This window comes from Rhipicephalus microplus, chromosome 8, assembly GCF_043290135.1.
Source record: "Rhipicephalus microplus isolate Deutch F79 chromosome 8, USDA_Rmic, whole genome shotgun sequence".
In the NCBI taxonomy this organism is placed as follows: Eukaryota; Metazoa; Arthropoda; class Arachnida; order Ixodida; family Ixodidae; genus Rhipicephalus; species Rhipicephalus microplus.
In genome coordinates, this window is record NC_134707.1 from 7,567,850 (window position 1) to 7,592,280 (window position 24,431).

Here is a 24,431-nt window from a genome sequence, read left to right on the forward strand (position 1 = left end):
CTAGTTTACGCGCTGCAACGCCAAGTTACCAACTCGCTGCAACGCCTGAGTTACCAACTCAGGGAATCAACAGTTAACCACGCTTAAAAATAGCGACCACACTGAAAGGCAAAAAAATGTATTTGGTTTCGAACAAACAACGCTGGAGACGGGATAGGCCTGTGCCTTATCTGTCAATTTTTCCCCATCCCGCATCCAAATCTGCTACCATCCTAGTTAAAAACAGTTCCTGCCCGTGCGGAAGTAAATTATATTCACCTCATGACGTATCGAATTTGAACTACGCTGCACGTAGAGAAACGGTGGTAGTTGGGTCCAGTGTTGACGTAACTCATGATGTATCCCTGGCTGAACGGGCACGCCAGCGCGCCAGGGTGACCCGGCACGATGTTGGTCTTCGGTGCGTCCCCGTCGTGGGCGGCTCCCAATCTGCGAGGAAGCACAACACGCTCCTGTAATTGGATGTACTATCGGCATCAAATGAAACGCGGACAGCGGAGCACGTGGCACAAGACTTGTCAAGGGCATACTGCGCGACGTCCACCAGTCATTGACACAAACAGGCCCGCACAATCTGGTGTCGCAGCACTGCATGATCCCTCTATAGTGCAATATTTCTGCTTGTTCTAGGTATGGTATTTAAAAGGAACAAAATTAAAAATAATAGAGGTTAAATTACTGCAGCTGAAGGCGAGTATTGTAGCACGGTTTGTCATCGCGGAGTCGATCATCACGGAATGCCTGGCAAATTCTATTTATAGTATAATTTTTTATAGTATTCATTACCTGATTTTCATTATGTCACATAATCTTATCGGCAAAACTTCGAGCTCCTGCAAAAAATATTTACTTTAACGCGATTTTAGACTTCAAAACATTACACGTGCAGTACCCACTAACATTGCGAGAACAGGGTGTTGTTTTTAGATTTCACCACATTACACGTGCAGTACCCACTAACATTGCGAGAACAGGGTGGTGTTTTGAGACTTCAAAACATTACACGTGCAGTACCCACTAACATTGCGAGAACAGGGTGGTGTTTTGAGACTTCAAAACATTACACGTGCAGTACCCACTAACATTGCGAGAACAGGGTGATGTTTTGAGACTTCAAAACATTACACGTGCAGTACCCACTAACATTGCGAGAACAGGCTGTTGTTCTGAGACTTCAAAACATTACACGTGCAGTACCCACTAACATTGCGAGAACAGGCTGTTGTTCTGAGACTTCAAAACATTACACGTGCAGTACCCACTAACATTGCGAGAACAGGCTGTTGTTCTGAGACTTCAAAACATTACACGTGCAGTACCCACTAACATTGCGAGAACAGGCTGTTGTTCTGAGACTTCAAAACATTACACGTGCAGTACCCACTAACATTGCGAGAACAGGCTGTTGTTCTGAGACTTCAAAACATTACACGTGCAGTACCCAATAACATTGCGAGAACAGGCTGTTGTTCTGAGACTTCAAAACATTACACGTGCAGTACCCAATAACATTGCGAGAACAGGCTGTTGTTCTGAGACTTCAAAACATTACACGTGCAGTACCCACTAACATTGCGAGAACAGGGTATTGTTTTGAGACTTCACAACATTACACGTGCAGTACCCACTAACATTGCGAGAACAGGGTGGTGTTTTTAGACTTCAAAACATTACACGTGCTGTACCCACTAACATTGCGAGAACAGGGTGTTGTTTTTAGACTTCACCACATTACACGCGCAGTACCCACTAACATTGCGAGAACAGGGTGTTGTTTTGAGACTTCACAACATTACACGTGCAGTACCCACTAACATTGCGAGAACAGGGTGGTGTTTTTAGACTTCACAACATTACACGTACAGTACCCACTAACATTGCGAGAACAGGGTGTTGTTTTGAGACTTCACAACATTACACGTACAGTACCCACTAACATTGCGAGAACAGGGTGTTGTTTTGAGACTTCACAACATTACACGTGCAGTACCCACTAACATTGCGAGAACAGGGTGGTGTTTTTAGACTTCACAACATTACACGTACAGTACCCACTAACATTGCGAGAACAGGGTGTTGTTTTGAGACTTCACAACATTACACGTACAGTACCCACTAACATTGCGAAAACAGGGTGATGTTTTTAGACTCCACAACATTACACGTACAGTACCCACTAACATTGCGAGAACAGGGTGATGTTTCTAGACTTCACAACATTACACGTACAGTACCCACTAACATTGCGAAAACAGGGTGATGTTTTTAGACTCCACAACATTACACGTACAGTACCCACTAACATTGCGAAAACAGGGTGATGTTTTTAGACTCAACAACATTACACGTACAGTACCCACTAACATTGCGAAAACAGGGTGATGTTTTTAGACTCAACAACATTACACGTACAGTACCCACTAACATTGCGAAAACAGGGTGATGTTTCTAGACTTCACAACATTACACGTACAGTACCCACTAACATTGCGAGAACAGGGTGATGTTTCTAGACTTCACAACATTACACGTACAGTACCCACTAACATTGCGAAAACAGGGTGATGTTTTTAGACTCAACAACATTACACGTACAGTACCCACTAACATTGCGAAAACAGGGTGATGTTTCTAGACTTCACAACATTACACGTACAGTACCCACTAACATTGCGAAAACAGGGTGATGTTTTTAGACTCAACAACATTACACGTACAGTACCCACTAACATTGCGAAAACAGGGTGATGTTTCTAGACTTCACAACATTACACGTACAGTACCCACTAACATTGCGAAAACAGGGTGATGTTTTTAGACTCCACAACATTACACGTACAGTACCCACTAACATTGCGAGAACAGGGTGATGTTTCTAGACTTCACAACATTACACGTACAGTACCCACTAACATTGCGAAAACAGGGTGATGTTTCTAGACTCCACAACATTACACGTACAGTACCCACTAACATTGCGAGAACAAGGTGATGTTTTTAGACTTCACCACATTACACGTACAGTACCCACTAACATTGCGAAAACAGGGTGATGTTTTTAGACTCCACAACATTACACGTACAGTACCCACTAACATTGCGAAAACAGGGTGATGTTTTTAGACTTCACAACATTACACGTACAGTACCCACTAACATTGCGAAAACAGGGTGATGTTTTTAGACTCCACAACATTACACGTACAGTACCCACTAACATTGCGAAAACAGGGTGATGTTTTTAGACTCCACAACATTACACGTACAGTACCCACTAACACTGCGAAAACAGGGTGGTGTTTTTAGACTTCACAACATTACACGTACAGTACCCACTAACACTGCGAGAACAGGCTGATGTTCAAAGCCTTACAAATGCGCCACTTCGTGCGTCAGGGCGTGCATCCCATCGTAGGAGCCGGCGTTGTCTTCACCAATAGCCACGAACAGCTCGGTGCACACCCCAGCGACAAAGGCCAGTCCTGAAAAAAGTAACGTGTCACTTCGCAGCGGCAAGTTTCCTTCAAGCATGACTAAGTATACTGAGGAATCCCAATCACGACACGCGTGTGATTCTCGAAACATACAGTAAGATAACAAGCTTGGTGTTCAGTTCGTTCTTTCTGCAGGAAGCACGTTCGACATTGTAGTTTGTCTACAAAGGATCCCACTCAAGTACACCTCTTCGTCCCAAAAATGTTTTGATTTTTAACACATGTTCACCATATTCCATGCAAAATACCTTTGACTGTTCCGAATATTTTTTTTAGGAAAACCACGTAAATTTCCGAGTAGGTCCCTAAAAACAAGTAAACGCTACCTTTACGCCGAGTATCTGGTGCACCACTATCCATTGCATACATGTCACGCCTGAAATAGAAAAAAAAATCATGTTGACTAATGCTCCTCGGCATACCGAAAAAAAAACTGCTGTGAGCATTACTTTGTTGAGGCAACTCATACAACGGCTAATGCAAATCATTTATTACAGTGAAACCTAATGCGAAAAATTATAATGCGAAATTAAGAGATATCCTTTAAAATCAGACAAACGAAATTAACCTTATGCAACTTCATACTCCACATAACGCTCATACATAGCGTCAACACGTTACCCTACTATAACAAGCCGGACTTTGTTACCGTGTAGACTTGTACGTATCCAAATGTTATATTCATAACCTATGGTAGGCCTATTGGTACCAAATTGCTACTAAATATCAAATATGATTACAATGTTTTTGCATCAGGTGAGGACATGTTTGGCTTCATTACGTTAAATAATGTATATGTCTAAGGTGTGGTGTATATTGTGAAGGTGAAGATTCACACTTGTTTATTTTGTTATATAACCTTCTGTGTTTCCTTGAATGTTTACTTGACATAAACTGTCAGCTTTCGATAACCTAATTTTGGTCTAGTTGGAGTACGTTCATAAGTGATTTGAAGGCATGACAAGAACACAATCTCACGAGGAGACGTGAGAGAGCACCGCCAACAGCTGTTGCTGGTGAATTGGAGGTGCTCTGTCCATTCTGAGAGCAAGCGTGCACACTTTAGGGTAGTCAACAATGAATCAAATGACTTCATTTTTCTTTTAATATCTCACTACGGCATTTTACGTTTTGTTTAAGTCATTCTTGCGCGGAAATTACTCGATGTGCTTAAATAAAGACATCAAAAACATTCTCGTGACATTTACTGGCCTTGAAGAAAAATCTGGCAAACAATTGCTTCGCATCTGTTCCGACGTCAGGTCGGCCTGCAACGTGCTGAAGCGCGTTGCGATGGACCTAATAAAGATTGTTCATCTTTTTAAAAAATTTCCCGGCAAACCGACTGCGAACAACAAAGATACACAAAGCATCCTTACCCTGTAGCTAAGTACACCGCATCAGGATCGCCATATAGATGTTTTCTCGTCTTGATGTGCTCGACTAGATTGGTGATGGTCGCCGTGTCGTCCATGTACTTGTCATCTCCTTTCAGGTATGGTTCGTTCCATGCATTCTGGTAAAATATGATCGCAACTTAGTCAGTTGAATTGTTGTACAAATGAAACACAGCATCACTTAGAACATTGTCACTGGTCATGACGTGAACGAGGGCCACAGTCGGCTTCAAGATCACTCTTTAATTGGTTGAAATCGTGTCTGGAAACCCAGAGTCAAATTACAGCAAAGATGCACGCTATACACTGATATCTGCGGGAATAGCGTCGGGAACTGTGAAACAGACAAGGGGTCAATGAAACAGACAAGGGCTCAATGAAATAGACAAGGGGTCAATGAAATAGACAAGGGGTCATTGAAACAGACAAGGGGTCAATGAAACAGACAAGGGGTCAAGCTCATTGGCTTTTATACATGTGCCATCGAAGATCCCAGCGTTATCGCTAGCAGCCGCGTAAGTTTCAAAACTCCAATGTTCGAATTGAGAACGTCATCTCATCAGAAGGTTTTACAATTATCTGATAGTACCTAGGCATTCGGGCGCGCGTTGCGCTTGGCAACTGTGACATTGTAGTGGGGCGGTAACATAACAAATGGAAAAAGTAGCACGTGTGCCATTATTCTTTTGAGATAAGAACACTAAAATGTTCCTCCTGCGAGGGTTTGTGATGACGGAGGGCTGAAATGTCTAAAGCGGTGATTCACCCTTTTATACCGCTACTGCGAATAGCTTCTCAGGTGGTTGTCAGTTACAGTGCAAGAGATCACGTGGTTTCCGGACACGGCTTTCTTTCGGAGGCGATTTGGGTGCGCGCTTTGGTCAACTCAGCCAAGAAAACGTGTTCGCTTTAACTGCAGCCAAGAAAATGCGTTCGTTTTAACTGTTCACCTCGATTTTCCTCTCGTGAGAAGCCGCCACAGAGAGCTCTTCGGTCGCGCCTGAAGGTCTGAACGTAGCATTCTAATATTGTTACTGCAGCTGCGCTGTTTCCGTAACAAAGCAGTTAACGGGAGTTCACGTAAATTCATTGTTCAAGCTACACTTATTTTGCACGAGTGTACATATATAATTTAATAATTTTACGGGCAGTGAAACGAACTAAGCGACATGAACCATGATGAGACTAACCCGCTACAAACTAACACGCCAAGGATGACAAGACAGATGCATCCATCTATCGAAGCGACAACTTGCCTGAGTTGCTTGATTTTTGTTCGTGTAACCTTCATAGCACCTTCTCTGCCTCTCTATACTTTCTGCTTGAGGAGATAGCGCAATGAAGAGCCCCATAATTAGCACTCACACTTCGAACATAGTGATCAAGGCGCCGGTGCTCTGTCAAGCTGTGGCCTTCATAGGAGGGAACTTGATTTTATAGCGGCAATTCGTACAAATAGATGACACTCACATGAACTCTCTCGAGTCCGACCAGAAGAAGTTTTATCCTTGGGGCACTCGTGTCTTGGAGGCGCAAGTTGGCCTGAAATAAGAAACATGTTTGAATGCTTTATAAAGATCTGAGTGTAAACATGTCGCACACGTTTTCAGCTTATCTGGGACGCAGCACCTTAAGCATCAGCAGTGTCGTGTGCAAATATGAGTTTACCCCTGTGCGTGCCATTTCTAACGTCGGTCATTGCACCCCGCAATTGTGTTTAGAAAACAAGATTGCTTTTTAGCTAATGTAATCTACAATTCATACACCCTTTGTAAAAAAAAATTGTGATGTAGCTCAGTTATGGCTGAGTGTGAGTAGCGAGAGGCATGGTTATTTTATTTAGCTTGGTTATTTGTGCGGTCACACTTCTCTATGTGTGCCACTCGTCTCTCATCTGTCTTCTCAACTGGCTACCTCCTCTTCGTTCCGGTGACGAAGCATGGCTTCTTTCAGTCTCTCCAACTCACTTTGCATATCTACAGGCAGATCTCACTGAACCACCCTTTCTATACATACGATGCAACGCCGGCATCTCCTGTGAGTTCGGACAGCGCAACTAAGCGTGGACCGAGTAAAACATGCACACACAACGCTGCAGCTTCCAACTGGAAACATGGTTGCAGCATGGTTTCACTGGCTCCTGCTCTGACGGCATACCAGATGACGTGGCGAACGGTGCGGCCACTGGGCACAGTGAAACGGTGGGAGTATGGCCAATGTAACAATAAAAATTCACTCTAATCCTTGACTTCGTGTTCTGGTAGTCGTACTCGCACTTCGCGCTTGTGTGGCATGGGTTAACTTTGCCCTTTGTGGCTCCGTGGAACTGTATCTCAGAGGCCACATAGAAAGAGGTGCGTGGTTGAGGCCTGTTCCAACAGGTGGCGCAGCGGTCCTAGTCGCCATGAGAAGCCGCCGGCTAGGACCGCTGTGGCACCTGGTTCGTTCAAATTTAATTGATCGATCTGGCAATTACCTCCTATCATTAGTGATGCTCCAGTGTCGTATGTATCCAGTATAACTCTTAACTTCGACTAAAACCATGGATTACTGCCAGTTTAATTTTTTTGGAATACTTTTTTCCTGAATTTTCGGAATATTGGAAGTTAGTGCTGGACCGCAATTGCGTATAACTTAAACGTGAGTCACTCGGTGCTCGTGCGACTAAATAATCAAGATGATTAGCAGTTTGATGCAACTCACGCTGTTAACCATGACGCACATGTAGCTGAGCAAGCGTTGGGTCTGTGTGAAACGCTGCTGATGGATCTTATCCGAGATTACAAACAGCTCTACAGTGACTTCCGCTGGAACCGTTCGGTAATAGTTGTACTGTCTTTCTGCGAGCAGCGAGGCTTTGTCTGAAAAAGGGACATGCAAGAACAATCCACTATAAATGTCATGACAACAGAGAATACCTAATATTTTACTAAATGACCAATGCTAAGAAACATGCATTTGTTGTCACGGAAAGATTTTTAATGTGTTTGTTTCTCTTTTTTACCAAAAAATAAAAAATTTATTTATTTATTCTTAGTACCCTACAGGCTCCGAAGGGCATTGAGTAAGAGAAAATTCACTATCCATAAAACATAAAAAGGAACTGCATCTAGGAAAAAAAACGAAGAAAATTGTACAATGGAAGGGAAAAGAACAAACGCTATATATAGCGTGTGTTCTTTTGCACTCTATATATAGCGCCATATATACGCTATATATAGCCTTTGTTCTTTGTACTATAGTACAATGCAGTTACATGCATGGTGAAAAAAATACATCGTTTTGGGGCATAATGCCATCATTTTCGGAGGATGACTACTGTTTTGTCTTGGTGTGAAGCGCGCAACTTTTACATCAGAAACACGAGGTACAACTTCTACATCAGGAACACGAGGCACAAGTGCGTGTTTCGTGTTCCTGTGTAAAAGTTGTGAAGTTGTGCGCTTTCTACGATGTGTTCATACCAACTGGCCCGATATAATGGTTTACTGCTTCGTGTTTAGCTGTTTCACCACAAGAACATTTTGTTGTTGTTGGAAAGTGGCAGCTATTACGTAACGCATGACATGTTGTGAAAGTTAGTAAAATGTTTGTGTATAATCGTGACAGGGAGGCTAATAAAAATGACCGGTAGATTAATTGGGCTTCACTACAGTACGCAGTCTATATATGATTCTTTCATTGGTTTAGGCAGGTGGACTGATTATTACTTCTTAGGTATTATCATCTTAGGTATACTTAGTAATAGAATATAGCTGCAACATCCAGTCGATCTACTTATAACAACATGCTCACAACAATAGGAAAAACTCCTTATAAAATAGATCAGGAAGTCAATAGAGCTTCACTGAAAATCGTTAGAAAATCACCGCCCAAGCACTCCGTACAAATAATTAACCAGCGAAAGCTGACAAGTGCGGCCCAAGTGTTTAGCAGTCGGTTCAACCCGACGCTGCCCTAAAGCCTTTAAGAATTACTGATTACATGTTCATGCTTCTTAACGAGGTCATACACGTTTGACTTGGTTTCCCCACAGTACCTATTTCACATGCCCCACATTGTGCTTCACATGATCACGGTGATGGAGGAGTGCAATGAGCGGTTAAATGAGTTTGGCAATGCGTTAATAACAGTGGTTGTTCTCTAACCACAGGCGGTCATAGACGTCGCATCTGAAGCTAAACTGCCTGTGGAGAAACTTCCGCCGGAAGCGGGTGTTTGTCGTGGTGAACGAGCTCCCAAAATCTGAATGCAGGAACAGCGCAACCTAGAAGTAGTTACTTCGTAACTACGGAAGCGAAAAAACAAGGACAGAAAAGAGCGCTCTTTTATGTCCTTGTTTTTCTGCTTCCGTAGTTACGAAGTAACTACATCTAGGTTGCGCTGTTCCTGCATTCAGTTATGTCCTACCAACTTGCCCAAACTTCCACGCTTCATAACTTCCCTCCCAAAATCATCACGTTGATGCTGTCGTGCCTGCAACGGCGTATGTTCGGCTCGGCATTGTTGCAAGCGTTTGACCTCGCGAGTTAACTCGGCGCCATTGTTTGCAGGATCCTCCCCCGCAGACGCTTGCATGCCCGTTCGCGATTTAGCATGGCTTAAAAGGCTGCCGAATTATCAGTACGCAATTCCTTCAGGTACTCGTCCTCCCGGACCTGTTTTTGTGCCCGGATTGCACCATCGCCCCGGCAAATACGAGCTCTCTTACGTTTCCACTGTCGGCTTTCTTCTAGAGTTGTCCATGGCTTACCCATGTGGAAGGTTTCACCAGAACGTACGCGTGCTCGGCGCCCTGGCTGCGACGGAGTGGATGACGTCACACACAATGCAGCCAATGGTGTGCGTGCTTAGGTATGACGCTGAGAACGACTTAACTAACGGCACAGCCAATTGAGGCCGCTCGTGATACCGATGCCGAACAGTTTTCTGCTTCTCCTAGTCGTGTACTGCTTTCGCTGTAAAAATTCCACTGCTCATCTAATTGAGAGCCCAGTTAAGATTTGTACGTGAAAACGAACTTCTGTCTAATGAGTAGAAAAATGCCGTACCAGCCTTTGTGTTTGATGGTTTGCATGTATTTTGCATTACTTTTTGTTTTAAACCAGGAAAATTCTGTGTTATCTACGACACTGCATTTCTCCTTTCAGTGCAGTATGGTCATGTTGTGAGCAGTCATAAAGCAAGTAGGCTGCAATTGCGTCCTTACCCGTTTTGTTAGCAACTAGGCCATCGAACATGTCGTTTGGCTGCTCGTCGATTTCGTGTATCACGTGAGCAACGTGACCTTCCTCTGACCTTTCCATTTCCGGTGCCGGTGAAATCCTGTGCCGTGGTCCAACGACACCTTCCTGCGTTTTGTGCATTCGAATTTCAGGAACGAAATCAGTCTTTCCTTCCGGGGACAACATTGAACTGCATACACTGTTCTAAGCAATGTTTCTAGAACTTTTTGGCGTTTGCTCCAAGTCATGAACACTTAGCAATGGCACCATTGAACGCGATAGCATTAGAGATTGTTTCATCAAAATTCCGGCATTGGCATGGGTGTAGTTAGTTGTGACCAAAAAACCACTGTCAGTGATCGAAAAATTGAGAAATGTGAATAAAATATATAATAAAGGTTTCCAGGTCCGAGTAAGCATCGAACCCAGACCGCCTGTGTGACAAGCAAGGGTTCTGACACAGAGCTACAAGTTTTGTTGAAACTGATTTGAAGAAAGAAAAAACGCTATATGAATGTCATGTGGTCAAGAGGTTTTCTTAAAGCATCACAAATTGCGTGGTGGAAGCGTCGAATCATGCCGGGTGTCAAAAGATGCGAACTGAGCAGCACGTGGGTGTTTTAAAGCCCTACCCATTACAGAACGCTCAGACACATTTGGTCATTAGCAGTAGAACAATCAACAAAGGGAATAGCTGCGCAGGTTCGTGTGTTGCTCTACGCAAGCGTAGTTGGCCTTCACTGATTCGCAAAAGAAGTAACAATGTCGTAGCGGGCAGTTAACAACTGTGCTTGCAATACGCATTCAATGCTATAACTATGAAATGTCCGATATCACTCGCACGGTCGTTCGTTTCATTACGGCTCGGTTGAAGCATGCACCGATGACCGAAGCGGGGTATCAGTTGAGAAGGCGATGCGTACGAGGCCAGATTGCGCTAACACAGTCTACATCACTTCAAGGCGAAGCTCAAGCGTTGAATACCTTCTATTTTTATCCAGAAGCAGTGTATGTCCAAGTTCTGGCGGACTTAGTTCGCTGAAAAGGCGGCGTATTAGACAGAACGCCCAATTTACGCCGCCCTTAACAAGTTCTAATCGCTTCCGTATATCCGCCGCACTTGCCACGAGCCCCCCCCCCCCCCCCCCCGAACCCCCGAAGCTCGGCGGTGGCCTTACCCATCCATTAGTGTACCCCCTTCGTCTCGTGAGGCAGAGATCGCGCAGGTGCTGTTATCAGTACTTGCCCTTTAGACTCGCGATGGAACGTACACTAGTCATTCGCTTGGAAGAATAAAAACACCAAAGCGCCAGCGCGCAAAGAATCGCTAATGGTCCCGAAACCCACGTGAAGCCATCGCTGCAATCACTGGCTCTACTTGCTTCTATTTTAACTGTAGTAAAAGGGCTCTGAACTTCTCTGTTTATTTAATTATACTGCATGTCTCTCATGGAACGTCTGAGAGTGGATAAATAAACGCTTAAGTAGTGAAAGGTATATAAGTCGATAAATATCACTATGAAAATTGAATGCACTATTAAATCCCGAACGTAGGTAATTTAGTCACAAGACACAACATCGTTAAATTTTTCCACTGGGGTATAAAGGACAGAAATAGGAGGTAATTTGTAATTCGTCGTGATGGTTCACGAAATGGCGGTCTTGGTGAGCTCGTCAGAAAACTGTGCAGGCAATCTATGATGTGACAAGTTGAAGCGACCGCTCTATGAAGTGCTAAAGGTCTCTTTTCGTCGTCAAGTTATGACAGCAATATTTTAGACTGAATACTTAACCTACGGAGCATCCGACTGTCGCCCTTGTGACCTTTTTCTGAGTTGACAATAACATAATGAAGTGGAGAATTCAGTTCTTTTCTGCTAAAAAAAGTGCGTTAAAAAAAATTAAGTTAGACCGGGAACTCGTCACCCGTAATGTAACTGCGCAGAAGCACATAGCGAGGCGGAATTCAATAATTTATATTAGAAATGTGTAAAAATTGTAACAAATAAATGCGCATAAAAATTTTAAAAGCAAATATGTACGTACCAAAATTGCATACACAGCCGCAGCAGTAAACATGAGTTAAAATCAGATGGCTTTACAGAAGTACCACAGTTTGTCACAATAAGCATCAGATTTAAAAAGGTAATGCACTGCATAAAAAGTTGTCCTAGACGTAGCAAAACGCGTCGGTGACAATCTGTCATCCATGCATGTACTAAAATATTACCGCACGAACACACAGGCATTACGGTTTCAGTACATCTCTAATACTTATATTGAGGCACAGGTCATTTTGGGTAAAATATGAAATAGCAGCTAGTTATGGCAAAATATGTAACATAATGGTTCGCAGCCTTTATCCCATCTTGCCTAAATGTCTTTTTTTATTTCTAAAACCACGCGATAACGTAATACTAGTCACTTGATCAAAGGCGATTAAATATAACAACTTCACTTATTAAAAAGTGCACCAATCTCGGAAGCACTTAAAAATAACTTGAGACGTAGAAGCTTTACAATGTGTCTGATCCCGGAGTCACTGCAATGTCCCAATAAGAGCAGACGGCTTTCGAGTGGGGTGATCAATGCAATCTACTGATCATTGTTTTAATTCATTAGCAAAAGCTTAAAAGGACCCTACAACACTTTTTGAGCATGATCAGCAAACGCTGCCGATCGGTAGTCGAAGCTCCCGAGAACACGCGAGTCAATTATAATAGCGCACCACGTGGCCTAGAATTGACAACGAAAAATCAAACCAGCTAAAACTCTTTCTCTTTTCTCGACAGATGATGCTATACAGACTTGCAAATGACTGCGTCACAGGCCAAGTATCAGCCATTGGCTGTTGTGAGCATGACGTGCTCGGTCGTTACGGTGACGGCCGTGTAAGGCCACGACTTGCCACGTGTGCGCGCGATCGCTCTGAAAAGCCACGCATTCGAAGGGGAAAAAAGCAGGAAATGATCAAAATCACGAAGCTTGCCTGACGCATTTTTTTTCTTCCCCATGTTTTCCGCCCCTGTTCTACTTCCGGCACTTTTGTCAGGACAAGAGAAGAGCGTGCCATCGCAGCGTACAAATCTTCAACTCCGGATTCAAAAAAAATTGTCATGGTACTTCATTCATGACGCAATAAGCGCCTTTAGTGAATACATTCCATGTCTGCTCAAAAAAGTGTTTCCGGGCCCCTTTAGGTGACCGGGTAACATTTATGATTGGGATTTGACTCAGCAAGGATAACATGTACAAGAACGAATGGCAGTAATCTGAATGCATACCAGATGAAGAGCGTTGTTGGTTATGCTAACCATTACTGTGGCCAGCTGTTTTTCATCCTCATGAAGGTTTCTGTCGATTTCATCACCTCTGTACTGCAGACGAAGAAAAACATTATTGTTAGAGCATGTGCTGGTCATATTGCAAGTGTTCATTTTGACTGTATACATGTGACAAACACGTAAAAGCCACTTGCGTACAGACCTGTCACTTCAAGAACTGGACACTTGTCCAAGCCAACTGCTATTCTATATGCCACAGAAGTGCTGGCATTTCCTTCATTGGAGATAAAACGGCTCTATTGCATTTGTCATTGTTTTCATAAACCTCATAGTTGTCTGTGTACGATCAACTTGATTTCATTTTTAACATTCGGACACCTTTCGTGACCCATTCCACCTAAAATGACTATCTGGACAAGCAGGAACGACACATGCGAATTGTGCCGTGAAGGACCGGGAACTCTCATACATGTTATGTTAGTGTAGTATAGAGAATAATGACGGTTACTCCAAAGGCCCTATCGTCGAGTTTGGCAACCACTCACTCTGCGCAGCTCAGGCCTCGGCATCCAAATGTGGGCAGTCCAGCAAGCCCAAGCGGTGGAGTTAAGGCAAGGCGTTTACGTTCCATCATGGGAGACTTAACCTCGGGTCACTTTGAACCTTGCCGGACATTTAATATGGCTGTACCCATTCATTCATACATATACATCTTCATGCCAAACATAGATTCAGTGTCCGAGGTTGCGCATTCCACATTTACGGTTGAGCGCATAACGTTTCGTGTGGTTTCATGACGTCCGTACTACATCGCAGTTTCGCATTTCGAGCGGTACAAAACGAAGAAATAAAGGCCGATCGGACCGACACAAGAAAACGGAGCGCTAGGGCTGTGTCTCTCCTCTTGCATCGGCCTGCTTGACCGTTTGTTCTTTATTGTAACGTGCTATTAGCCCTGACAACTAACACTGGCGGCGCGGCAGTCTAAGCGGGTGTGACGTCACGGCAAGGACTCACTTGCTCTGAGGCAGAGTATCACCTTTTTCTGCGTCCACCATGTGCCCGCGCTTAGGCGATGCGGTGGTGGCCACTGCTCATTCTTGCGATGCAAGTCTACCAAGGTATAGAAGGCGGCTGTTTCCACTGCTAGCAAAGTCAAAGAGGTGCACAAAGTTGCGATAGTCTAATGGGCTAACTGTGGTCCAAACGGGAGATTCACTGTGAAAATGGTGGTGCATTACAGCAAGTCATTCGTTGTTTTCACCGCTTACGCTAAGAAACCGGGGCTAAAAGGCTGAGTTCAAACTTCATCACAACTTAGCGTACATTGCGGGGTTAGAAAGTGTGTCCCGAAGAACTACAAATAAAATTACAATGCTTTCGAATTCGCTAAATACATTGCGGTTTTTATACAGATTATTCGAGTGATTTGACAATGTTGTGCTTTTTGCTAAAAAAAGGCGTTAGGTGAATCTACCAAAAACAAAAATTTAGTGCATTCATAAATCATAATGTTGAACGAGCAAGTAATACGGTCACACACAAAACGTTCAGCGAAATGCTGAGATGTTAATGTATATGAATTGCGTAAATATTTCTTCTTAACAGCCAGTCACTTGGAACTATGTGGCCAATTTCCGATTTGCATGAACCGCTGGTGCGTTCGGACGTCACGTCACTAGCGGTAGTGTTTAATTTACGTGGGAGCACTGTTGATAGCAATTGTTTGCAAAGGAAACAATTGAAAGTCAAAATGAGCGTTGTGAACAGTTTCGATGGCGCTCTGAGCAACGTGGCCCACGTAATTGACCGGTCTTCGCCTCACTGACTCGGTGTCTGGTCTCGCGCGTCATATTCACATACCAAGTTAATGAAGCTCGGGTGTAAACATATGCAAGAAAAATGAATTTAAGTGTGGCCTATATGAACCGGTACTTATACGAGTGTAACAGCATCGTTGCAATACGATGCTGCATGAAGATTTCGCAATTAACCTCAACTCGTTTTTTAGTGAGATAAAGCATCGAAATTACTGCGACGGAAACGTAAAATGGAACTACATGAGGAGGGAGCGAGTACATAAGAAAAACAAATACAGTAGCTGTGGTATAGCATTCTCGGCCAAGTGCTTAGGAGATACTTTGCGAGTCCCAATATTACATGGCTTTTTGCAACTGTGCGTAAAGCTTGGCACACAAGCCAAAAAAAATTCTCTGCTGTAACTAGCCAGGCGCACGTGTTCGATACAAATATCACACCTTACAGAAGAGAAAACATCTCTGAGAGGAAGCACTCGCTAAAAAAAAGCTACCTATTCATGTATATATGCTGCCTTATGTGTCAAAACCACGACTTCAGTATGGACTCACTGTAGAATAATTTTGTATGTAAGCAAAATCATGTTCTTGATGTTGCTGCCATGGCCGAGAATCGACCCCATCCTCGAGTTCAGCAGCGCTACAACAGAAATCTGATCGTATAGTGTGCACGGGAAAGCGCGGTAGCCGTTCGCGATTGTACTGAACAAAGCCTTTTCATCGTTTGACTTAGAGCATCATTGATGCTGTTTTCATCATTGATCTAAGGCCGCGTTCACACTGAGCATTCCGGCCGCCGAAAGTGCTCCGAATCCGGTTCGGCGGCGGCGAGATTCGCCGAAAGGGCCCTCTCCGCGCCGATCGCTCTCGAACCGATTTTTGCGGCGTCTGCCGCCGAATCGGTCACCGCGGACCAGTAGGAGCGCCAGTCAAGGAATTTTGAAAAACGGCGGGCAAGCCCTACTCACTTGTTATGCCGCAGTGCACGTAACTGAATGTTGAAACCAACGGGAGTTTAACCTACTCTGTGCCTACTTCGCCTCCGTATTTCGTGAAAGAGGTGACCGAGCTTGCTGTGGGCGTGACCAAGCTTGTTGCGGTCTTGCAGAGCAAAACAAATCCACCAACGCCGCTGGTGTCGGTGGTTTTTCTGCTCTTCTTGCATTACAAGACATCCACTTGCCAGCAAAGTAAGCAGTACTGTCTTTTCTTGCTTCTTGCGTACGAGAATCGTCGAAGTATACACCACCGGATAACGTAGTAGCGTTTCAAGCCGCGACAACAACCGGGTGACAGCGCATCCATCCCGCGTTCGCCCCGTAGTAGATGGCATATTCGGCGGCGCAGGGCGCGTCCAGTGCGAACGACGCTGCGTTTCGGTGGCAGGGGAATTTCGGTCGCTGTAGAAAGCGGATGTTTCCGTGTGAACTAGACATAAAGCTTGAGTCAAGTTTAAGCGATCGCCAACAGCGGAACAGCGTACGATGCGAGCGCATGCTATGTATAGGCGCGCCATGGCAGGCGTCGAAGCGTCCTTGCCATGACGTCATCTAGGCCACCGTGATCTAGGCATCCTACCAGGTGGCGCCAACCCAACTTCCCGGGGCTAATACCAGTTCAAGTACGACAAACCTATTTGCCGGATCTTACGCACTTGCCGCTTCGACTCGACCCTAATACATCTACCGAAGTGTCTTGTAGTGGCAATCTGGCCGCGTTGATCGCTTGCGTCAGTGTGTTCTATGAGTTGGCTTTTTTTCGTGACCCTGTCGAAGAGGATCTCAGGGGCCATGCAGAAGAAAGTGCGTGGTTTAGATCTGCGCCGCCAGATGCGCACTGGTCAAAGAAGCTGTTAATCCAGAATCACTTATATCCTTCTATTTTCAGCTTCACTTGTTCGTTTCTATTACCATATTTTCGGCATTTTTTCAGCCTAACTGCACGTTGATGGATTAAGTTTAAGTCTCATTTTGGTTTTCTTCCTGACATTATTATAACGCCATCAAATACACTAGTAATCTTTGTTTTAAACTATTTTTTTTCTCCTCCACATTCTACTTATTTTGATGTGATACCACTGTGAGAATCATATAACCTGTTGCTTGGTCATGAAGCGGGGTTCTGTACTCCTGAGCAAAGGTATGAAATTTCGTGACCATGTATGGTTTACCTTTCTTGTTTGATTTAAAAAATAATGAAATGGGAACTGGAGAACGCTGGGACGAAAGCTGCTGTAAAACTCCGTCTAATCACAAATAAACACCGAACATTATTAAACCTGGCGAAATAGCTAAAACAGTAAAGAGCTACTCACATAAACGGGAAAACATTTGTGTCTCTCATGTTGTACTTACGAAACGAACGATAGGTTTCCCATTTTCATGTTCGTGAACCACAAGCGTCGGCGCTGTGACGGATACTTTTCGTAAGTTGAGGGCCAATCCATCGTGAATGCTAACGATCATCGCACCATCATTCCCTCTTTCTTCGAGGAGACGGGGGTAGACGACCATGTTCTCCTGCAAGCCTACGCCAAGGACGTGAGAATAAATGGTCAAAGACGTGAAAATAGAGGAAATAGGATTAAGTTCGTCGATACGTTTCCTTGCGACATAGTGCACAATTCAGCTGAATGCAGAAGAGTTAAGTGGAATTGTTATTATAATCCCGTAATCACAACTTTGCAGCGCAAGCAAACGGGACATTGTAATATCAAGACAGAAACAAGCTCAAACTTTGATTCATTCGCGGAAATGCATGGAATAAAACATGAGACGTTATACAAGAGAGAGTGAGAATTTATTTGAAGCCAGAGAGCTAGGTTGGCCTGAGCTATTGCGCTCTAGCCTGCTGTTCTACGCAGATGTACACAAATCTCTTCGCCTGCAGGACATAGTGTTAAACGCATTTTCCCTTTTCTCACTTATGACCGTGCAGAACTGGTCAAGCTTGAAGGGCTCTCGCACGGCGCCGGCCAGTATTGTTTGTGTAGAAAGCTTCACGGCTGCTTTCGATTGTTCTGACCAAATTCCACGAATGACGCAACTAGTTATTATGAATCTACTGCACAATACATAAGAATACGAAGCATGCATATACATGCGCTAAGGTAGACAGCTGCAACCTTGAAAAACATAAGACCACTTGTCGAAGCATTGCCCGAAGTCGCTCCTTCTTGTTCGAGGTTTTTAGATGTGAAGCATCTTATGAGTGAGTTGGAGCCGGCGGTGTCCGAACTCCACTACGCATGCGCGTCCCCTCTTCTCCCTCTCTCTCACCTCGCAACGGCGACGCAGGCAGTCTGCAAGCCTACGCTCACTCTACCGTCTCTTTTTAGGCATCCCTCCCAGTGGCGTATACACCCCTATTGCGCATGCACGTGCCCTACTACTCTTTCTCCTCTCCTACGCGCCCTCTTTCTCTCGACGCGCAACGCCGACGCAGGCAGCGTCCGCTAGCGAGTTTCTTGATCAAAAAAACCGACTGCTCGCGAGGCACAAACGCTAACTGACCATCCTGTATATATCGGCAGCCCCGCCTCGTTGGTCTAGAGGCTAAGGTACTCGGCTGCTGACCCGCAGGTCGCGGAATCGAATCCAGGCTGCGGCGGCTGCATTTCCGATGGAGGCGGAAATGTTGTAGGCCCGTGTGCTCAGATTTGGGTGCACGTTAAAGAACCCAGGTGGTCGAAATTTCCGTAGCCTTCCACTTCGGCGTCTCTCATAATCATATGGTGGTTTTGGGACGTTAAACCCCACATATCAATCATCGTATATATCGGCACGGGATTTTAACCTCCAAGGTACTGCCGGCGGGAGATTTCTCCTGTGCTTTGTTGAACAATAAAAATTCGCAGCTTGCGTGTAAACTAAAACTGATGGTCTCTGTGTTTCATCAGAGTCTTCTATCTTTCGATATTATATGGTAGCGCAGACAAAGGACATGGACTAGAGAAGGCACATTCAAGACAACACAGATTGTGCCTTCTGCATGTTCTTTGTGTGCGCTACCATATATTATTATGCTACCATACCAACAAGCCCAAATCACCACCCTCCTCGACTTCTGTCTCTCGTTGTCATTACCAGCGATTGACATGCTCCACTAGGTAACAGCGTACCATCACTGCATGCGTGCTTTGAGCTTCCCCGAATTTCTCTCCTTCACGACGCTGCGATGAGAGCCAGCGTCAGTGCCACCGCCAGTCTAAGCATTAGCGCCTGCTACTTCGCATCTCCCTTTAGTGGGAGACGGTGTAATTTTTCAAATTTTAAAGCTTTCTCTTTTCACTGATTGTATATGGTCTATCATTAGTCTCGCCATCATGGCTACAGCAGCGCTGACTAGGTTTCCCGGGTTTCAATACACATATACACCCCCAAAAATGGACGAAACGTTGACCACCACTGTATCTCAGTGTTAGTGCATCGAACGCGTTATTTTAAAGTCACAGGTTTGGTCCGTGCCATCAGCAAGTCACCTTTTCTTTCAATTCTCTTTCTTCAGCATTCCATTACAATTACTTCTAAACATTCCACATACTTTGATTGGTATCGTTGTCAGTTCCTTTACTATCTTAATTGTCATTCAAGATAACGTGACCACCAATCGCCTTGCTCAATTACGTACAAAGCTCTACGGGGCATCAATCGGCTGTAGCATACTTTCAAGATGATTGTCTACAAATCAAGGGAAGTGCCATAATGCTTATACTATTTCGGCAAGCATTAGGCACTGGTATGTTAGAGTGTTACTAGCATGAACGATTGGTTTAGTATATTGTAATCCTTTCCAATGGTGTTCTTTGCTTTTCACCGTCACGTGCTGCCTTCTTTTGAAGATGCATTGTAGCCAAGCTCTAACAAAAAAAGAAGTTGTCAAGTTTTCTTTTTTTCTGGGGTTATGAATACAGTAATAAGAACATAAGTATATGAAATAGGTGGACAGTGTCACGCATGCTAGCGAATGAACTACGTGTTTTGTCAATGGAACTGGAGGCAGGTTCCACGTAATCTAGTATGATGCACTTTGCAGTGCTACATGCTAACAAAGTGAAACTTCAGTGAACACCGGAACTGCATGTTAAGGCAGCCTTGGCTATGAAGTTTAATTAGGGCAGTATATTGGGTGCCATGCAAGTAAAAGGCAAAATTTTTCTCGAGCAGCAAAAGAACCATAAATTTCTGTAAAATATGTAGTCTAAAATTTCAATTGTGTGCAATACTCCTACAGGATGTAATAAGTGCTTACCTGCCACGACACCTGCCAGTAGCAACAATAGCGCATAGATTGGCACGCTGTGATTTCCCAGGAATGTCATTATAGCAGAGGTGCACTACTCGTGTGCAGAAGATGCCAGGGTGATGCAGCTATGGTGAGAACCTTATTTAAGTGTGCTGTTCCAGTCAAAGCGGAGAACAATCGCGGCGCTGACGTCGACAGAATAAGCTCGACTGTTTGCTTTTATTATCGCATAACACAACGTTGGCGCTTTCAAAGACATCATAACATCCATGTTTTACTTTAAAGACGGTTATAGTAAATGTCGCAAAGAGACGTTTCACATTTTGATCACTGGGATATCTATCAGACAAAACAGAAAAAAAAGTATCTGACATCTATCATAAGCCCGGACAAACATCATAGTGAAGTCGTCCAGAAAAACAAGTACGATTGCCCTGCGACTGATGTCGTGACAGTTGTCACTTAGTTCTCATCTGATCCGCCAGAAAGTGAAAATGTTTAGTGGTAACGTATTTGAACCGTGCAATTTAATAGGGGGTACACATTGAAAACTGTAATATTAATCATTACAGATGGATTTTAATGACAATGTAATATGATTTTTTTATTTAGTGCCATAAATTTCGCATCATAGGAGCAATGACCTACATATCTAGTTTGACGTAGCTTGTCACTGAAGATGAGGGCAGCGTGTTGAACTGCTGCCTCTTGATGGTAAAGGGCTTCAACTGTCGTCGTCGTGTCATCTCGCACATTGGCGTCACGCGGCGTCTGACGTCTAGCGTTGGCTTCACGCATGTCACACGTTTGCTACGCACAAGTTTAGCAGTCTGTAGGTTTCGACCTACAGAGTCGCCAATGGGTAACTTTGCGTGTCCGAGCCACAATGAAGCGGCAGCGAAACGCCCCCTTCGAGAGCGTGTCGCCCCCGAAGTTGTCCAATTAGGCCTGCGAGGATGGCGCAGCTCAGTCACAACGAAAGCTAGAACAGCAGCCTTTCAGATCTTTTTCTAAACACTCATTGGATAACTGCTACAAGCACATTTGGTAGATACCCACTACGGCATTAATAATAAAATTTTTGCGTAGTAGGCCTGCATTCGCTGATATTTTTTGGCACTCTTCTGAGAAGCGTGGTATCCGCTAAACACTTGCAAGGAATTTTGCGGCAATTGTTCGCGCAGTGGCTGATGGCGATGAGGAATTGGGTCTGAAGTGGGTATGCGCCACAGTTAATAGGTGAACAAGAACAAGCTTTTGTAATGGGTTGGAGCATTAGATGAGCCACTCGTTACGCTATTCGCATTGTGCGACGACTGGTTACGGCAGCGCGTGACCAGAATTTTGATCTCAGGACAGCTTTTGCTGTAAAAAAGAAAAAAAAAGCATGGCCGTGTGGTAAAACATCCGCTTGCCACGCGAATACCCGAACCCACGCAAATACACGAACCAAAACAACCTTGGTTCAGGTCTCACTATGCTTCAGCAACTTTTATCATTTATGTATTTTATTTACATCGTTCTCGATTTTTCTGTCACGCTTAAAATTATTTTTCGCTCACAACCAACGATGCCAACGCCGAAACCGGAATTTCTGCGAAACGAGCTTTTTTTTAGCGCTGTCGCGTTAAGAGGAAATAAAAAAACACAGTGATACATCGCCGAATTTAATGCTCCATAGTTTGTACAGCTTTCACCCGGACTAGAACATTTTTTGTTCTTTCTTAGGCTTGAAGATATTTACAATTTTTCTCGCCACTTGGCTTGGCCGGGACGTCACGTCGTCATACTTCCTATGTGTTACGTCACAAAAACGTGACGCCAATATAGCTTTCACGCGTAAACGTAAGAAAGTTAAACTGCGTCAGAGCCACAAACGTAAGTGGTCGAGGAGTTTAAAACGTTTTTCGACGTCATTGTTTTTTAATGCGATGCATTTCTTAGTGAACTTTGGCGACTTTGAGCGTATCTATTGAGCCGCTTACGTTTGGGTGCTCTCGTGATCACGCCCTTAACTTGGCGTCAACCAGAATTAGCATTGTATGGTAAGGAAGCTTGACGAATATGACGCGCTTCTCGAACTTTGAACGTCACATTCCCGTCGCGTACATCGTCAGACGTTTCGTGCCAGGCAGTGGCCCATACCCAGGGGCGAGCATGTGCCACTAATATGCGTGTTTGTACCACAGGTGATGGACACTTGGCATGTGCCCCGCCACCGCGGTCTAGTGGCTAAGGTACTTGGCTGCCGACCCGCAGGTCGGGGCATCGAATCGTGGCTGAGGCGGCTGCATTTTCGATGGGGGCGGAAACGTTGTAGACCCGTGTGCTCAGATTTGGGTGCACGTTAAAGAACCCCAGGTGGTCGAAATTTCCGGAGCCCTCCACTATGGAGTTTCTCATAAGCATATGGTGGTTTTTGGAGTTTAAACTCCACAAATCAATTAACACTTAGTATCTACTGACGAACGACGGGAACACACATGGACAATTGTAACGCGCGAGCATTCAGAAATACCTGACGTTGGTACGTCGACACCACGAATGGAAAAAAATAAATGTCAGGATCCCAGCTGGAACCAAACCTAAGCATTCTGTGTGGCATTGAACCATTTTACCCCAGATCTACGCAGGTTTCGGAACTACTTTTAGATGCTAGTCTTCGTGAAACGTCAATAGTGGTTCCAGTGCTGCCTACCCCATTTTAGAAACATCACATATGTACTCCTCTGATATAGCTGTCACGTCGGGTAGACTTCAATTGTGGTTAGGTGCTATGGGATGAAGTTGATTTATATATCCGTGTCCAGGGCCAGCATCCTCGCGAGCATCAGTGCTCCATATCAGCTTACGGTGTTGCGCAACGATGCCAACTGGAACATGCGTATTAGCAAGTGCAAACAACTGGCTGTGAGTGCGAGATTTGTACACATAGTTAGCGTCATTTCGTGACGTGTCGCTCAACAAAAAAAAAAATGCGACCCAATCACCTTCCCTCCACATGCATCGCATAACGTCGATTCTTATGGTACGTGAAATCTACCAAATTTTTCTTAGCATGGTTTGACCTCACTGTTATCTTTCCCCCGCAGAAAGAAATAAATTTTAGTATGTAGCTGATGACATTGCAGTTAAATTATAATTTGGTAGTCTGGGTCCACTTATACGACCTTCTTCAGTCCCGGTAAATGTGAAAAAATGTGCTGTGTATTATAACAGGCTACAACAAACTTGACGTCGAACTTCAAGCCCCAGACCGCGGTACCTTCAAAGCTGATAGCATTACTTAAATTGTATAATTAATCTGAATGGCAGCAACGCTTTCAGTTTTAGCAAGTTATTGGTAATATAATGCTCTAAGACAAAATCTAATGATCATGCGTTGCTTGGCTATATGGTAACAGTGTATTTTCGTCCGAAGTGAGTATACGGTACGGATCAGGTTCTTGGTGGCGAAGCAAAGCCAGGTCCGTTGCTTCGCGAGAATAATCACAGCCGTCTTCGTGAGTTTTTCCCGGAGGAAGACGCCTTCACCGTTGGACGTTTTACTAATACAACTTTATGTACTGTTATGAATTTGCTCTGTCGCGATGGTAGCGGTGGCGAAGAGCGGCGAGCCGTCGAGCGGACTTCGATGAAGCCTTAGCCCGAAGGTGAAACAGGGAGGCAATCTGTTTGGAAAACAGCAACAAAAGGAGCGTTTACTGTAGCAGGTTGTCGTTTGTACAGGGCCGGCCAGCACGACAACGTCGGCTGGGGCAAAATCCTCTAACATGGGGCCGGCACGGCCTTAAATAGTGTTTTTGGACTCTTCTGCGAGACCAGTTCTCGGGCTCGGAGGGGGAGACGTAGCCATACCCGGAACTGCAAAGTGGTTCGGCGGAGGAAGCGACGTTATCCCCGGAACTGCACGGTTCTTCTGCACGGAAGGCGGCGCTGGAAAAGGGGGAGACAGTTCCTCGAAACAGGG

The 24,431-nt window shown here is 44.5% G+C and overlaps 2 protein-coding genes across 5 annotated transcripts in view; one reads left to right on the forward strand and one right to left on the reverse strand.

Moving 5' to 3' along the window:
* LOC119164058 (venom metalloproteinase antarease-like TtrivMP_A) overlaps window positions 1-20,622 on the reverse strand; it is a 28,514-nt gene extending 7,892 nt beyond the window's left edge. The window contains exons 1-10 of the mRNA XM_037416166.2: window positions 20,468-20,622; window positions 17,572-17,744; window positions 13,401-13,493; window positions 10,101-10,242; window positions 7,595-7,752; window positions 6,362-6,433; window positions 4,874-5,010; window positions 3,821-3,870; window positions 3,374-3,482; window positions 259-429 (exon numbers count right to left, since the gene is read on the reverse strand). Of these exons, the coding sequence (XP_037272063.2) occupies window positions 259-429; window positions 3,374-3,482; window positions 3,821-3,870; window positions 4,874-5,010; window positions 6,362-6,433; window positions 7,595-7,752; window positions 10,101-10,242; window positions 13,401-13,493; window positions 17,572-17,744; window positions 20,468-20,537 (1,175 nt within the window). The 5' untranslated portion in view covers window positions 20,538-20,622. The remainder of the gene's footprint in view (window positions 1-258; window positions 430-3,373; window positions 3,483-3,820; window positions 3,871-4,873; window positions 5,011-6,361; window positions 6,434-7,594; window positions 7,753-10,100; window positions 10,243-13,400; window positions 13,494-17,571; window positions 17,745-20,467) is intronic.
* The window catches only part of LOC119164059 (uncharacterized), a 236,684-nt gene that overhangs the window by 96,161 nt on the left and 116,092 nt on the right, over window positions 1-24,431 (forward strand). The window lies entirely within an intron of this gene.